This window comes from Pelodiscus sinensis, chromosome 4, assembly GCF_052426305.1.
Source record: "Pelodiscus sinensis isolate ZL-2025 chromosome 4, ASM5242630v1, whole genome shotgun sequence".
NCBI lineage: Eukaryota > Metazoa > Chordata > Testudines > Trionychidae > Pelodiscus > Pelodiscus sinensis.
In genome coordinates this window covers 45258227-45275505 of record NC_143055.1, presented here as the reverse complement: position 1 = coordinate 45275505, position 17279 = coordinate 45258227, and the positions used below count along the sequence as shown (strand labels likewise).

The 17279-nt window shown below is 45.3% G+C and overlaps 1 protein-coding gene across 2 annotated transcripts in view; it reads right to left on the bottom strand.

Moving 5' to 3' along the window:
• SLC30A9 (solute carrier family 30 member 9) overlaps positions 1 to 4520 on the bottom strand; it is a 62951-nt gene extending 58431 nt beyond the window's left edge. Inside the window, exon 1 of one of the 2 annotated variants that reach the window (XR_012904313.2) lies at positions 4170 to 4520. Coding sequence is in view for 1 of the 2 variants with exons in the window: in XM_075930514.2 (XP_075786629.2) it covers positions 4170 to 4266 (97 nt within the window). In the remaining variant the exon portion in view is untranslated. The remainder of the gene's footprint in view (positions 1 to 4169) is intronic. The other variant, XM_075930514.2, reaches the window with a different exon arrangement.
• Between the last annotated feature and the right edge of the window lie 12759 nt (positions 4521 to 17279).

Here is a 17279-nt window from a genome sequence, read left to right as displayed (position 1 = left end):
CCTATCAATCTTCGTGTCATAATCCACTGGATCTGTTTATCTTATTTTGGAATATGTATCATTCTTGTGTGTAAAATTAGACATATGGAAGAGGAAATGCTTTATTGTTTTTAAGTGTGTAAGGGTGCGTCTACACTGCACCGCTATTCCAGAAAAACAGCCATTATTCCGGAAAAACAATACTAGCACCCACACAGAAACTGCATTATTTCAAAAGAAAATGGAAATAATGGAAGGCTTTTCCAATATTGGAATAACACCTCTTCCGAAAAAGTTCTTTTAGAAGAGAGCGTGTGTGGATGCTCCACTGCTGCTATGTCAAAATAGCTCCTCATGAGGGCCATTCTAAGTTACTCCTCCCCAGTGCCTCCTGGGGCTCTAAATCAAGATAGCGCGTCCACATTTGGGGAGCCTGCCTTGGACTAATTTGGAGGCTTCCTTGTAGTGTGGACACTCCATTTCAAAATAAGCTATTCCAGAAGATATTTTCCAAAATAGCTTTTTCCGAAATAAGCATGCAGTGTGGACGTACTCTAAATGGAAAGTCATCAAGGGTGGTTCTGCTTCTGGGAGGCCTCAGTGTCTGGGCAATCATATGCAAATAGCCTTTTGTCCTTAAGTCTTAGCAGTGGTAGGGACAGGCCAGGTGACCTCCCAAGCAAAAAGGGAATCTTCAAAAGCAATAGGAAAGTAGGGGTGTTTTGTCTTTGACTGGCTGGACACCCCAATGAAGGAACCAAAGACCCCAGAGTGAGGAACAGCCCTGGTTTTGGAAGTCTTAGCTGGAAAAGGAACAGTTTTAGGGCAAGATTATAAATTGGTACTGAGGGTTTAGGGTTAAAATTAGCTAAGTGTTTTCTGTTACTTTTAATTTGTAATCTACTTTGCTCCGCCTGTTCTCACTTACTACCACTTAAATCCTACTGCTTATACTTAATAAAAATCACTTCTACTTACTATCAAGACTAGTGTAAATAATTATTACTGGTGGGGGGGGCATCAATGTGTACATTCCCTCTTTCACCGTTAAAGGGGGCTTACCTAAATAATTCTTTTGGGGTTCTGATCCCATTTGAAGAGCAGTATCCAAGGAAACAGCGCCCTAACCTGCACTATCCTTGGACCTGAAGGGGTTCAGTGTCTGCATTGCTTCTCCGGAGGGGGGGAGGGGCATTCATCTCAGCTCAGTGCCATGGCTCTGGGAGACCAGGGAGCTGGCTCAGCAGGACTGAGCAGTAAGAAGCTCCAGAGAGTAGGAAGGCAAGTGTCAGTGGCCTTGTCAGCCTTCCAGGAGGCATGTCCCAAGAGATCTCCTGTGACCGCACCCAGTCACACATGTTTAACAAATTAAGAAGTTAAAGAAACACCACTTTATCGTACTTGACAAGTGCATGCTTTTAAACCCCTCTCTATTTTGAATGTTTCTATATTTATGGTGGCATTTTTATTTAACAGCATCCCTCCTACAAATTAGTTGCTCATAATATTCACACAGATTAGTTCTGTACTATTGAGAAAGTTTTTAAAACTATTGTCCAAAGTTTAGATTTTATTTGCCTAAATTTACGTGTACTTTAAAGGTCACTAATGTATTTCAAAAATGTTAAGATTCATATTCATTAAAGAAGTTAAGTAAATATATCTAGCTTTTCCACTTTTGAAGAGATAGATGAAAGATTATTGCAACTATTTTAAAACAAAACTAAGCATTTTTAGTGCCCATACTCTCATGGATCATACAATTTAAGGCTCTCATCTCAGAATAAGTTTCACATGGGCAGATTCTGCAAACTGCTCTGTATGTATGCAGGCAACAGAGCCTCCAACCCACACTGACTCCTCCACATGAAAGATGTTAAATTGCATGTAATCAGCTAACCGAGTAGTCGATGGAATTTCCATCAACTACTCGATTAGTCAATAAGGGAGAAACTGTAGAGCCACAGCCGTGGGAGCGAACCCTGCTGTGGCTCTCTGCACCTTTTAATACACGATTCCCAGCTCCCGCCCAGTTCCAGATGCTGTGCCTCTGCTTTTTAAGTGTATTAAGAGCCTCTGCTACATTTATAAAGCTGATTTATAGAGCTGATTCCCAGCTTCCACCGGCTCCCCTGCTATGCCTCTGCCTCCCCAGATGGTGCGGGGGGGAGGGGAGGAAGAGAGAACTGGCTTCTAACTCCCTCTTCTGCTCATCCGCCTTGCTGCCTCTCTCATAGAGGCAGCGAGGGAGCAACTATTCAAGTCACTACTCGACTACCTGAAAAGCACATGCTTATGGGGTAGTCAGCTAGTTTACATTCTCACTCCACATTCAGTCAAAGAAAACACCTTCTGATAATGGATTAAAAAAATTCAGCCATTACATTCTTGCTTCAAACTGTAGTCTTTTCAGAAACTGTACTACACACAAGAAAGTTTAATCAAGAGTAAACCAACTTTTTATATAAAATAGCAGTACAGCATTTGTGCTACCAGAACATTTGTTGTTTTTTTCTCTAACAGATTAACTCAGCTACCCTCTAAAGCACAAGAAACTAGCTACAGTGCTTCAAAGTCCTGTGTTCAGAGTTAGAGCTACTGATCAAAGTAGGGAGGATCACTCTAAAATGTTACCTACACATACTCAAACAAGCTCTTCTCCTACTAAACTACTCAGATGATCATAAAACTGACCAGGTGCAGGTTTTTATTGGTAGTGAATTAAAAGGACAAAGAACAATTTCTGAACTTTCCCTGCAAAGTTATACACACAAGAAAATATAAAAATGTTTTTATTACAGATATTGGGTTTCTGCAAGTTACCAATGTGACCTTAAACACCACAAAGATTAAGTATCTAATCTTCAGGAAGACATGTAATTTACTCTACTACTTCCTTTTCACAGAAGTTTGGATTTTTTTTAAAGACCTTTTAAGTCACATAACATATCCCCTTAGCATTAGTGCAGGACTGTTTCCTCAAATGTATTATCCAATGTATTATTTTAGTCAGTACTTTTTGCCTCATCCCAAACAGATTACATCAGTCAATTTCAAGAGGAAATAGGCTGTTGGCAACACATCACTGCAGACAGGCAATTTTTAAATGAAATCAATATAAAAAAAACACTAAGGGTGCTCCATTGAGCACAGCAGGCAGACAAAAAGTGAAACTCAGGGCCTGTGAGATGGCATTTATGATAGAATTGTGGAAGGTTAGAGGGTGCTCTGAAAATGTGAGGTTAAGGAACAAACGGGAATAAGGGAAAGCAATTAAAAAGTCACTGGGTTTGGGTAAACGGTGAGACGATATTTTAGAGGCATAGCCATGTTAGTCTGTAACAGAAAAACTTAAAAAACAAGAACTAGTCCTATAGCACTATAGAGACTAACAAAAATGTAGATGGTGTCAGGAGCTCTCATGGGCACAAGCCACTTCTTCAGATGAATGGCGTTTCATAGAATCATAGGACTGGAAGGGACCTCAAGAGGTCATCGAGTCCAGTCCCCTGCCCTCAAGGCAGGACCAAGCTCCATCTACACCATCCCTGACAGATGTCTATCTAACCTGTTCTTAAATATCTCCAGAGAGGGAGATTCCACCACCTCCCTTGGCAATTTATTCCAATATTTGACCACCCTGACAGTTAGGAATTTTTTCCTAATGTCCAATCTAAACCTCCCCTGCTGCACTTTAAGCCCATTACTCCTTGTCCTGTCCTCAGAAACCAAGAGGAACAAATTTTCTTCTTCCTCCTTGTGACACCCTTTTAGATATTTGAAAACCGCTATCATGTCCCCCCTTAATCTTCTTTTTTCCAAACTAAACAAGCCCAGTTCATGAAGCCTGGCTTCATAGGTCATGTTCTCTAAACCTTTAATCATTCTTGTCGCTCTTCTCTGTACCCTTTCCAATTTCTCCACATCTTTCTTGAAATGTGGCGCCCAGAACTGGACACAGTTTAAGGGGCCCAAGTTCCAAATGAGAGGATGGAGGATCATGGAGTGGGGCAGACAAGCCTCGAAGAGAGTTTCGGAAATATGAGACTATGGGGCGGTCTAGGCGGGACCGGTTAGAGGGGCGGGGAGCCCTGACCCCAGTGGGAGGCAGCAGGGCCCTGGGGAGCCGTGTAACCGGCCGGGCACGGTTGAGCGGCCTGGGCGAGAGGGCCCCGCTTGCCCCCACTCACCGTGGCAGACCCCGCTGAGCTGCGCCGCCTGGCCCCGCAGGTACAGCCGGGAGAAGCAGCGCCATCCCCGCCGCTGGGCGGCCAGAGCCGGCATCATCCTCTTCTGCTGGCCGGAATCACGCACGCAGGGCCCGGGCTCCGGCCGGCGCCGCCTGGCTCCGCGGGACAGGGAGCAGCAGCCGCTCTCATTGGAGCGCCCGGCGCCGGCCAGCCGGCTGGGGGGCGGCCCCTCCGGAGACCAGAGCGGCAGCGAGAGAGGGAGGAGCCGCGGGACCCGGATGTAAACGGTGCGCACGGAGGGGCCGCGGCGGATCCCGGACACGCGCCTGCTCTCTCGCGGAAACGCTAGGCGGAGCGCGCGCGATTCGAATGCCGCTGGCGGCTCTTTGTGAGGTTCTCAGCGGTTCGAAGCGCCGGGGTCTGGTCTGCGCGGCCACTGACTCGCCTGCCTTGCGCGGGAGTCGCTGCCCTCGCCTGCCCTGAATTGGCGGCGATCACCAGGTTTTTGCTCACAGGATAGAAACGTGCTACCGTGCTGGGTACCGTGCGGCCCGCACTGCCCCAGATCTTTCATACACAGAAGGCCTGAGTCATTGCGCTTTGGAAAGGCTCCGTAGCGATTCCCACCAGAGCTGCTCCTCTCCTGTCTTAGCAAGAACAGGATTGTGGGGGATCTGCCTGGCAGATAAAATTTGACCGGGGTAGGGTTGCCAGATGGCTTAACTAAAAATACCGGACACCCCAAAATAAAACACTGGGGAAAAATTCTGTTGAGGAGAAAAAAGGGGAGACCAAAGTTATTGAGCAAAAAAAAAAAAAAAAAAGAAGGGACCTGGAGAGTTAAGCTAAAAAATTTTTAAAAAACCAACATAGCCCGTTTAAGAAATGCTTTACAGGCTTTTTGGTCCTAACAGGTTGCCAGCGGCCATCCACCAACTTGTCTTTCTGCTCCGGGTCGGATAGCTGCCCTGCGGAACCTGGTAACCACCCAGGATTTTCACCCCCTGGCCAGGAAAAAAATCAGAAAATACCAGACATTTTAGGTGTCTGGTATTTTCTGATTTTTTTTATCAGACAGGAGATGAAAATACTGGACACCTGGCAATGCTAGCCATGGGCCTGCATCACTGATTGTCATTGGAATTAATCAGGTGCGTAAACTTGTATTGTCAGGATCAGAGCCCCTGCGGTTATGGCTAATAAGGGGCTGCTGCTTCCCTCATTTTCACTATAGATTCAACTTGTCAACAGTATAAAGACAATCAGGGGACTACACATTTTTCATGAATAAAGTTACCCAGCCTTATACCCTAACATTTTTTCATTGGTATAGCACTGCTTTTTTGTTCCATTGTCCTCTGCTGTATTCTGGTGTATTACAGTCACTAGTTACAATGGCTGACACATTTGTTTGTTGATATTTTTATATTCACACAGTAATACCTAGTATTCAGGGATACACACAACCTTAAATAATCTTATGAATGGCTGGTGAGTATATATATATATATATATATTACCATTTTGGAGTCTGGGATCCTGATGCAGCAAGTTTATGTCATACACCTACCACAGGGCAAATCAGTGCTAGAGATTGATTAAGAATCAGGAGTTCCTGTTTCTTATGCCACATCTTCACTTGCAGGAAGACGGACACTGCAGCAGTTGATTTTATAATCATATTATCGTAAGGTTGGATCATCCCAGCCAGGGCTTTGTCAAACCAGGACTTAAAAATCTCTAAGAATCAAGATTCCACCACCTCCCTAGATAACCCATTCCAGTACTTCACCATTCTCCAAGAAAAATAGTTTTACCTAATACCCAGCCTAGACCTCCCCCACTACAACTTGAGACCATTGCTCCTTATTCTATCATGTCACCACTGAGAACAACTTCTTTCCATCCTTATTGGAACTCCTCTTCGTGTAGTTAAAGGCTGCTATCAAATCCCCCCTCTTCTGTAGACTACATAAGCCCTAATCCCTTAGCCTCTGAAGAAGTGGGTTGCAGCCATGACAGCTCATGAAACCATCTACATGTTTTGTTAGTCTTTAAGGTGCTGCAAGACTATTTGTTGTTTTTTAAGTTTTTCCTCTCTGAAGCTCATAAATCGAGTGTTCCAGCCCCCTAATAATTTTTGTTGCCCTTCACTGGACTCTCTCCAGTGTGTCCACATCCTTTTTGTAATGGAGAGGGCCAGAGCTGGACACAGTCTCACCAGTGCTGAATAAAGGGGAATAATCACTTACCTAGATCTGCTGACTATGCTCCTACTAATGCACCCCAATATGCTGTTATCCTTCTTAGCTACAAGGGCACACTGTTGACTCATATCCAGCTTCTCATCCACTGTAATCCCCAGGTCCTTTTCTGCTGAACTGCTACTTAGGCAGTCGGTCCCCAGCCTGTAACAGTGCTTGGGATTCTTCCGTCCCAAACGCCAGGACTCTGCACTTGTCCTTATTGACCCTCATCAGATTTCTTTGGGCCCAATCCTCCAATTTGTCTAGGTCACTCTTGACCCTATCCCTACCCTCCAATGTATCTACCTCTCCTCCCCCAGCTTAGTGCATCCTCAAACTTGCTGAGTGTTCAATCCATACCCTCATTTACGTCATTAATAAAGATATTGAACAAAATCAGCCCCAGAACGGACACTTAGGGCACCCCGCTTGATACCAAACATCAACCAGACATAGATCACTACCCATTGAACCTGACGATCTAGTCAGCTTTCTATCCACCTGTTAGAAATTCCCCAAGGGGGTTTGCGTCCGCACCCCGATTTCTCCCCTTTGTGCTCAATACTATTTACATATTTTATTTAATTCTGTAGTTCACGGTTCACTCCGAGTGCAGATCCTCCCTCACAATGCTGGTTTCCAATTTCGGGCAGCAGGGGAAAGGGGTTCGGGCCCGCCCTCACTCCAAACCCTGACCAAGAGCCCACGTCCCTACCCAGCGGAGGGGGTTGTAACCCCTAAACTCCCCCGCTCACAGGTTCCGTGCCCCTGCCCTGGGCCACTTCTTTCCCCAACGTCGCAACCACAACGACCCGGGAGACCCGGGTTAGAGCTCACCCTAGGTGTCCCTGCAGTACCTGCTCCTGTTCCCGTCCTCTCTGGTCTCCGGATGCCCGCGTTTTTCCCCCACGTCTTCTCCCCCCTTCCGGCTTCCGGAGGCCCTTTTTAAATTCCCCTCCTGGCCCTTTGTGGTGATGTCCCCAATGAGGTCGTCCCCAGGCGTCCCCTCCCGGCTCCCTGGGATAACGTCCCCAATGACGTCATCCACATGCGTTCCTTCCTGGCTCTTGGGGATGGCGTCCCCGGGAGCTGACGGACTGTATCTCCCACTCTGCCGCTCGCCTGGACCTCCGCTCATCCCCAAACGGGGTACTCCGTGGCTGTCCGTCCCAGCCCCGCAAACCCCCCGCCTTCCCGCTTCGGCGTTCTGGAGGGGCTTACAGTGCGGGGCGGAGGCGCCCCATCACACTACCTTACAGTCCATTTATCCAATTCATACTTCTTTAACTTCCTGGCAAGAATACTATGGGAGACCGTATCAAAAGCTTTGATAAAGTCCAGGTATATCACATCCACAGCCTTTCCTAGTAAAGACCTGCTAAATTGAACACTGAGGGTACCCACATTGGTGCCAGTACTCCTGCTCCTCATGAGGAGTAAGGGCATTGACAGGAGCATTTCTCCTGTTCACCTCCTGCTGTGAGGATGGTACCAAAGCTCGGCTTAAGGCACATCAACTCTAGCTACATTTTTACATTAGAGTAACATTAGTTACTCTAGCTAGCTGGAATTGTGTACCTTAAGACGATGTTCCTCCATAATGCGCATCTAGCCTGAGATCAATCTGTGTCTGCCAGACTATGCTGCTGCAAATAGCAATAATAGCATCAACTAATCTATTTTGTAATGTTTGAAATCTGCTTAAATACCAAATGGAGCAAGAGAACAACATTTCTTGCCAGTAGGGAGGAAAAGCACACAAGTTGAGGGGAGACATGATCCTGACATGACTCTGCCCCAGCCCGGGACCCCCATGCTCTTCCCCTTCCTCCCTATCCCACATCTGGGATGAAAGGGGGTTGGAGGCGGTAGGGCAGCCAGAGGACATGCTGGCAGTTCTGCTCTTTTCCCTGCTGGGACAGACAGCGGGAAAAGGAACATAAATTCCAGCCCCAGACCTCGACCCACCACAGAGCTGCCTCTTCTCTGTTCCGAACAGGGCTCAAAATTGTGTTATTTTTCCTGTTGGGAAGGGCAACTCCCTCTGGCTGCTATAGCGCTCCCAGCCCCATAACAAAACCATGGCAGCTAATAGAGGGGCTGGGGATGGCCTGGAGTGAGTCTTTCTGGTATACCAGCTTAAAAAAAAGTGCTTCTTCAGCCTACCATACCAGCACACTTGCACCGTGGCTAAATACTGAAAATAAGTATATAGAAGCTCTATTGATATTTTCTGCCACAGCTCCACCTTCTCTCAAAATTTACTGCCTTAAGGCTACAGCTATTGCTTAAATGAACAAATATAAACATAATTGCCTTGCAAGAGACACATATTAACCTCCCCACTGATTGCATAATCATGTTGTTCTCACCCTCATTATACCATCTTTCTTTCCCCTTGTGTTGATGATACCTGGTTCTTTGAGTCTTATCTTAAAGTAGGCCCCATTCTTGCATACACATGAATTTCATTTAAACATTTAAGTAATCCCACTGAAGTCAATATGAATTCAGATTATGTTTTCATGCAAGCCTTTTGACAGCTTTGAGGACATTCCAAATTCTTAGATATTCATTTATATAAGTCTGCCAAATATTCTTTTGTATACTACTCTTAGTCTGCATCACTGTGGGAAACATGTCGGTGGAACTAATCAGAAGATAAACTTGGCAATGGTTTGAATAATTGATGTATCTGATAATCCACAGCAAAGTTGTATACAAAAGAATTACTATGCTTACACAATTGGATTTTGAATAATGGCATGTTCACTGGCACATAACTTTTCACTGTCTGCCAGTGGGCAATGTTACCAATTTAAGTATTGCTGTAATGTGGTGGAGGCAGACTGAACTAAGATACTTAGATAAAATAATATTAACATCCATCTCAATAGCCTAATCACTGCTATACTGAATGTATCACTAGTACTGCAACAAATGCTGTGTCAATAAGTACTAGATGTACTGTAGTTGAGTTAAACACTAAAATAGCAGTTAGTAAACTGCAAAGCAGTAAAGGTAGAGTAGGTTTTCTCCACTATAATTTAGAGTGTAAACTGGTATATGAATGTTCAGCTGACATATTGCTATGTTGACAAACTTAAAAAATAAACAAAGTTGACCCGAAAAAATTCCCTATATTGTGAGGAAGCATTCTCCTATGTTTAATGATATCTGAAAGAATGTGATTGGCTAGGAATTATTCAAACGTTTATAATCTCTGAAGGGTCTCATTCAAATTCCAAAAGAGATGGAAGCAGTTTTTAAAATATTTTTTTCTGATGTGCCATTTCCTGCAATGCAAAAATTATATCTGGACAGTCCACTCTAATTTTCCTACTGTCAGCTACTTCTGTATTTGAACTCATAATTATGGAATAAGAAAGAAGCAAAACAAAAACAAAAAACAGAGATGGAGCAGCACAGACAAGTTGTTGGCTATTGCAAGAATGGAGTTTAATCAGGTTTTGCATGATCATGGGAAAATACCCCTTTCTGCTGATGAATTCTGAGGCCTGGCTCTGGTAATAGGGTAGATGATAGTGTTTCATCACTGGTTACAATTTGGAAACCCCAGGTGCTCAAAGCTGACAGTAACCTGCTGTGTGTTGCCAAGCTTTACGACCCAAGACAGCAGAATCCTCTCAATAGCAACATACCTCTCCAGGACAACAGCTTTCTTTACCAACACCAAATTGGCTAGCCACCCACGAGCATCCACATGGATGCTGCACCCTTCTCCATGCTGACAGGAATTCTCAGATTGATGCTCTGCATAGACACAGCTAGGCTACGTCTACACTGGCATGAATTTCCGAAAATGCTTTTAACGGAAAAGTTTTCCGTTAAAAGCATTTTCGGAAAAGCGCGTCTAGATTGGCAGGATGCTTTTCCGCAAAAGCACTTTTTGCGGAAAAGCGTCCGTGGCCAATCTAGATGTGGTTTTCCACAAAAAAGCCCCGATCGCCTTTTTCACGATCGGGGCTTTTTTGCGGAAAACAGTACTATGCTGTCTACACTGGCCCTTTTGCGCAAAAGTCTTTCGGAAAAAGACTTTTGCCCGAACAGTAGCAGCATAGTTTTTCCAGAAAAGCACTGATGATTTTACATGAGATCGTCAGTGCTTTTCTGGAAATTCAAGCGGCCAGTGTAGACAGCTGGCAAGTTTTTCCGCAAAAGCAGATGATTTTGCGGGAAAACTTGCCAGTCTAGACACAGCCCTCAAGTTTTAGGGTGAAATTTCCTATTCAATTTCAGAGACAGGATTTTACCCAGAATGCTGAACATAAATAATTCTTCATTAGTTATTTTAAGCTTGTATCCCATGATAGGAAGACATCTTTAGAAACAAAGAATTTTGTGTTCAGGTCATATCTTAGCCAGAAAGCAAATGGACTGTTACAAAAAAGATCGCTGCAAATGTCTTCTCTGATATGAAAAAGTGAAAGTTGGACCTATTACACCTGTGGTTCCCAACCACCTGTCCATGGACTGATGCTGGCTGCCGGGTCACTGCAGCTGCTGGAGCTGAAGCCAGCTGGTTGTAGTGGCTGGGGCTCATCCTAGTCCCCAGAGCCGTCACACAACAGCCAGCTTCAGCTCCAGCAGCCATGGCAGCTGATTTTGCCTAGTGGCAGTGCTGGGGCTGAGGTGGTGGCAGGAGGAAGTAGAGCAGGAGGTGCCTCCCTCTCTCCTCCCCTCTCCCACCCAGGTAAGATGGTGGCCCAGCCGGGGCTCCATGCTACCCTGCCGCCTCTATCAATGGGGGCGCGAGATGCACTTAGAGATGGAGGGGGAGTAGAGGAGGAGGGGGTGTGCACACTGCCAACAGACGCTCTCCCAACCCATGAGGCAGTAACAGCCACACTCCCTAAAGGAAGCAGCCTTGCTCTTGGGAGTGTGGGGGTGGGGTGGGGTGGAGGCAAAGGAGTGTTGCGTGAAGGCATGGTGCGGTCACAGGACAAGAGGGTGTTGGCATGGACTGTAGGGTTAAGAGGTCAAAAGGCACAGGGTGTAAGGATGGGGTCAAAGTGTATTAGGGGAGTAAGGGGATGGGTTGGGGTTAGGGTTTAAGGGGGAAGGGCTGGGGTTAGAGGTCAAAAGGCAAGAGGAGGTGGGTTGCAGTTAGTGGTTATGGAGCCATATACGGTGCAGCTGATGCTTCTCTCTCTTAGCAGAGTTTAAGAAAGAACTAGATAAATTCATGGAGGTTAGCGTGGGTAGGAATGGTGTCCCTAGATTCTCTGTCAGAGGCTGGGAACGGGTGACGGGAGAGGGACTGCTTGACGATTTCCTGTTCTGTTCATTTCCTCTGGGGCATCTGCCATTGGCCACTATCGGCAGACAGGATACTGGGCTAGATGGACCTTTGGTCTGACCCAGTATGGCCGTTCTTATATCTTAGCAGGGCAGCAGACCTGAGGATGTCTAAGCAGGGTCAGGGGGCTTCAGAGCTTGTGGAACAGGCAGTTGCAGGGTCAGTGGAGCAGGATCAGGGTTTGGCACAACAGGCAGTCATGGAGTTAGTGGAGCACAGGGCATCAGGGGGTTGTGGGGCAGGATCAGGGAGCACTGGGAGTGGTGGGGCAAGATCTGGGGAAATGGGAGGTTGTCAGTTTAAGTCAGGGGTCTCTGGGACACAGCATGCCAAGGCTGGTAGTGACAGCAGGATGCAGGACAGGATGCAAGAGTTCTTGCACAAAAAGGCAAGTGTGGACGTTCCAGAGGGATTTCTTGCGCAAGAAACCCCTATGGAAAAAAGCACAAGTGCTCTGATGACTATCAGAGCTGTCTTGCGCATGAGCATCCATGCAGTGTGAATGGTCTCTTGTGCAAAAGCACATCGCTTTTGCAATGTGCTTTGAGGTGTGGAAGTGCTCTTGTGCAAGAAGTTTTTGTACAAAAACTCTTGCGCAAAAGGCTTCTTGTGCAAGAAGCATGTAGTGTAGACATAGCCTTATACATACACACAACTTGAAAGCAATAGGACAACTGACAGTAGTAAGGTTAAGCATGTGCATACACGAGTGCAGGACTGGGGCCTAAATATTTAACAGAGAGAAATCAGCACAGGTCCAAACTGATGATCCATAAGTCTCTACTGACATTTGAGATTTTGAACTTAGTTCTTCATTTCCACCATTAAATAGAACAATAAATTACAATGGTTCTCAATATTTTGCATTGTTTGGTAAACAAGAGGACATTTTATATTTAAAGTTTCTAACTAGAACTATACTAAAAATCCAAGTTCTAGTAGCAAATGTTCCTTTGCAACTAAACATTGTAAGATTGCTTTGAATCTAGGAAAAATATTACACAATTTGGTATTGACAACAAATACCACCACAGATGTGACAATATAGGAGAGAGCAATTTAATTTGTGTTGAAATAAATATTAGATGTACAAAGCACACAGTGAAAAAGAGTCACAATAAATTACAACTGGAGACATTTTGCTCATTCGTTGAAGAAAGCCCTTGATACCTCCAATTTCATACCATCAAATTTATTATTTTTGCTGATTTAAGCAGAACACAAAACAAATATGGATCCCAGAGCTTACTTTCACAGGTACTGGCATGGATAATTTACTACAGTGATCCAATTTGGAAATCAGCAGGGACCAGTAAATCGCTGCATAAAAGAAAGAGCAAATGAGGTCCTTTTTTCTTAGTGTCAGCAGGCTGTGATTATTATGTTTATTAGATTTCCTTGAAAGGTCTTCATATTTTCTCAAATATGCAGGAGAACTGTATTTCCCCTCGGAGCCCTACATTAGCATTTGTGTGCCTCAGTCCTTGAATAAAGGAAAACATTTTTTTCAATTATTTTAGAAATGTACAGAGTGGATACATAGATGGGAGCAATGAAACGCTTACCTGTACAATATTTGCAATTAAAAATGGATCTGGATTTTGCAGGAATTAGTAAGGAATGCTAACATGCTCTATAAAAGAATCTTTTGAATCTTTATTTTATTACTATGGTAATGTGTATATTAAATAGCAAATAATTGCTCAAGGCACAATTCTTAAAAATAAACTGTTTAGATTGTATGCTTTTCATTAGAGTAGCTGTCTTTTCCGGTGTTTTGGGGAAGCATCTAGCTGTTAAATGCTATTGCAGTTCATTTCCACAATGGTTGTACTCACTCTACAAATACTGTACACCACTTTGTTTGAAATGACCCAGTATAGGTAACAGCAGGGTCTGATGATATCTCACATGCCAGTATTTATGGAATCAGATTTTCTGATGCACTTTGATTCTACTGGAAATAGCAAAGAGGTCAGGGAGGTAGTTATTTTTCTAGCCAGATCTACGCCAGCCATAGTATCAGGGGAAGGTAAAACAAGCTGCTCTAAATACCACAAGCTTACACAGGAGCTTTGGGGGGGTAGTCGAGTTAGTCTGTTACAGAAAAAAAACAGCAAACAAATGGTCTGGTAGCACTTTACAGACTAACAAACATGTTGATGGTATCATGAGCTTCCGTTGGCACAGCCCACTTCTTCAGATGGCCAGACTAAAAAAGTGGGCTGTACCCACAAAAGCTCATGATACCATCTACATGTTTTGTTAGTCTGTAAGGTGCTACCAGGCCATTCACAAGCTTGCAGATGGTCTCCAAGTCACTCTATGGTATGGCTATGTACTTTCTACATCAACTTTGTGGGTGTAGCAGTACTCATAGGGAGCTGGATACTCTTGCTCACTGACTGCTGAAAAATTGCAGTTTCTGCTTCCTTTTTGCTACTTTCAAACAGAACTAAAGCTTTGTTTACACTGGCAAGTTTTGTTGCCAAAAACCTTTTCTGACAACAAAGCCCAGAGAGTGTTCACATTGCAACGCAACAAAGTTGCAACAAGCAGCCAGTTTGGGCAATAAAAAACTTCCAGCTTCACGATGGACTTTCTTCTCTCCCCTTCCCTGTTGACAATATGCATTGTGCACTACAGTAGGTTCTTTATCAAGTTTATTGACCTCCGGCATGTTTCCCACACTGCCCAATTAACCACTCTGGGCAGTGCTTTGAACTTTGCTCCTCTGCAGCCATGTAAACAGGTAAACAGATTCACCCCTGCCACCTGCAAACCCCAGGAACTTTAAAATCCATTTCCTGGTGTCTGGCTCATTGTGTAGTGGTCCTCGCGGCATCTTCTCAGGCAAAGAGGTGGCTATCATTCAATACGCTTTCCTACTTGGAGCACCTCAGAGCTTTTGGATCTTATCAATGTGTGGGGTGAAGAATCAGTGCAATCACAGCTTCCAGTGACCCATATGAACTGGGACATGTACGGTCACATTACTCAAATTCTTTGTGCAAAGATACCCTACAACGCAGAGCCAAAATAAAGGAACTCCAGCAGCCATACCAGAAGGCAAAGAGCTGGTCTGGTCCTGCACCCAAAATATGCCATTTTTATAAAAAACTGGATGCAATCCTGGGTGGGGACACCACGTCTACACCCAAGGAAAGTGTGGATACTTCTCACAGCCCAGAATCAGAAACAGGACTTAGTCCACAGGAAGATGTTAGTGATGAAGAGGTGGAAGTAGACAAGGAGATAGGGCTCAATCCATTGACAACCTATGCGCAAGGCAGTGAGTAACTGTTCTCAAGTCCCAAGGTTTAGGACAGTGGTCCCCAACCTTTAGAGGCTCCTGGGCGCCCAGGAGGTGGGGCCACTCACGCGCCAGGCGCCCAAGGGCAGGGCCGCGCATCCGGGGGCATGCTAGGGGACTGGGATGCCCTTGCACCCAGCGCCAGCGTGTGCCCTTGGGCCGGGGCTGGGGCCGCCAGCGCGCCTTGTTCCGTGGGCCCGGGGCTGGCGCTGCCGCCCGAGCCACGCGCCTGGGGCCAGCCCCAGCGCCGCTCGAGCACCGCGCGCCCAAGCGCCCGCATCTGCCCCGGGGCTGGGGCCGCCCGAGCACTGCGCACCCAATGCCGGTGCGTGTCGCGCACCTGGGGCCGGCACCTCCCGTGCGCCGGCCCAGGTTGTCAGCGGGTGCACACGAATTCCCCGGCGGGCGCCATGGCGCCCGCGGGCACTGCGTTGGGGACCACTGGTTTAGAAGGTCTCAGCAACTTGACGTGGAGCATGAAGCAAGAAAAGAGACGCAGAGTAAGTTGCTGGAAGAGAGGGGTGGGGGAGAGGAGAAGCAGTGTGGCAACCAGAAAGGGGAGGGGGGAATAGCATGGAGTGATAGGAGGCTGTATTTCTGTGAGCTGCCTGGGTCTTACATTATTTCCAAATGAAGCATTCATATACATAGAGATATCAATAGACCCTTGCCTTGCTGGGTGGTGATGAAGCTTTGCCTGATATACTTATTAATTTTCTCATGGAGATTCCATGACAGGGCTCCCACTTCCCCATTGCTGTGGTACCAACCCTCTTCCAAACCATTCTTCATACTGTGCTGCCTGAATGAAGGTGGCACAGAGTTTGGCTGCATAAGAAGCAGGGTGTGCCCTGCTAACACCTGGAAGCAGAGTCCGGGTTTACTGTTAACCTTCAGGAGGGATATGTGAACCAAAGTAATTGCAGCCTGTGGAGAAGTGTACCATTTTTTACAAACTGTTTCTATATACACCTACGCAAGTGCCAAGTGTACTTTCTTAAGGACCCATTCCCAACCTTCTTTCCCCCCCAACCTTTAAAACTCACCATGATCAGAGGGTCTGGAGAGATCTGTGTTTGCTTCTAAGGTAACAAGAAAAGTGGCCAGTTTTATTCAGAGACATGCATGTTAGTGAAATCAGGAAAAAGTACAGTCACTCTACTGCTAATGGTTACTTCTCCAGACCAGACCTTGAGAAGTCAGGAACCTGAATTCCACATGTTAGTTGCAAAACTCCATTCTGGTTTCACACAGTCATGTATGATAGTTTGCTTGCTGAACACCTATAATATCCCTGACACTTGAGGTGCTTTACTTAATGACAGATTAAGAACACTTGCTGCAAAGCGTTGGCTTGTAGTTTGCAAGCAAAATGAGGGCGAAAACTATTCCCACTACTTGGCTGTCCTGTGAGTGTTATGTTAGCTAGGTTGTTCAAATGAAAGGCAGACCTATATGCCCGCAGTCTTGGTCAGTTATATCTTTGTGCTATATGTCTAAATCTGGGTAATACTGTGAGTAATAAGGACATCTACAAAGCATGATCCCAAGCATGGAAAGCTGCTTAATAAATTTCTAATACTCATTTTACTCATAAAATTATTTTTAATTAGAATCAATCCAATCTAGTTAAATCTTTGAAAGGGAAGAATCATACCTTCCTCAGACCTGCTAACTCTGCTCTTTCTAGCCATTTCACCTTCTTCAAATTCTCTGTTCACAGCAGACTTACTTATTCACCCAGCTGCCCTCTCGCATGTTCAGAGTATGTTAATGTGTTATAAGAAATAGGCCCAATTCACCACTGTTTTATTTCACTTTTACTCCAGCAGAACTCCACTGAAATCAAGTGTGTCACACCCATGTAAAAATGAAGTAACTGGCAATTTAGGCACACAAAATGTCACTAGCACATGGTTCTCTAACTTTTTCGGAATCTGACTGCAGAAAGCAGTGGGAGATGTAGATTTAAATGAACTTTTGCAAATACCAAGGATTGAAAAAAGAAGCATGTAGCTAGAAAGCTTATACCTTCCACCAATAGAAGATGGTCCTAGGAAAGATATTACCTCATCTCCCGTACATTTCCTGTAGCTGTACTGGTCCCAGGATATAATACCACTGCAAAGGACTTTGTTCATCTTTCACTTACTCAAGTATGCATCAAGAGTAACTCCTCTTAAGACAGTGGTGTTGCAGGGGTATAAGTGAGAGACAAATAATGTCCAATG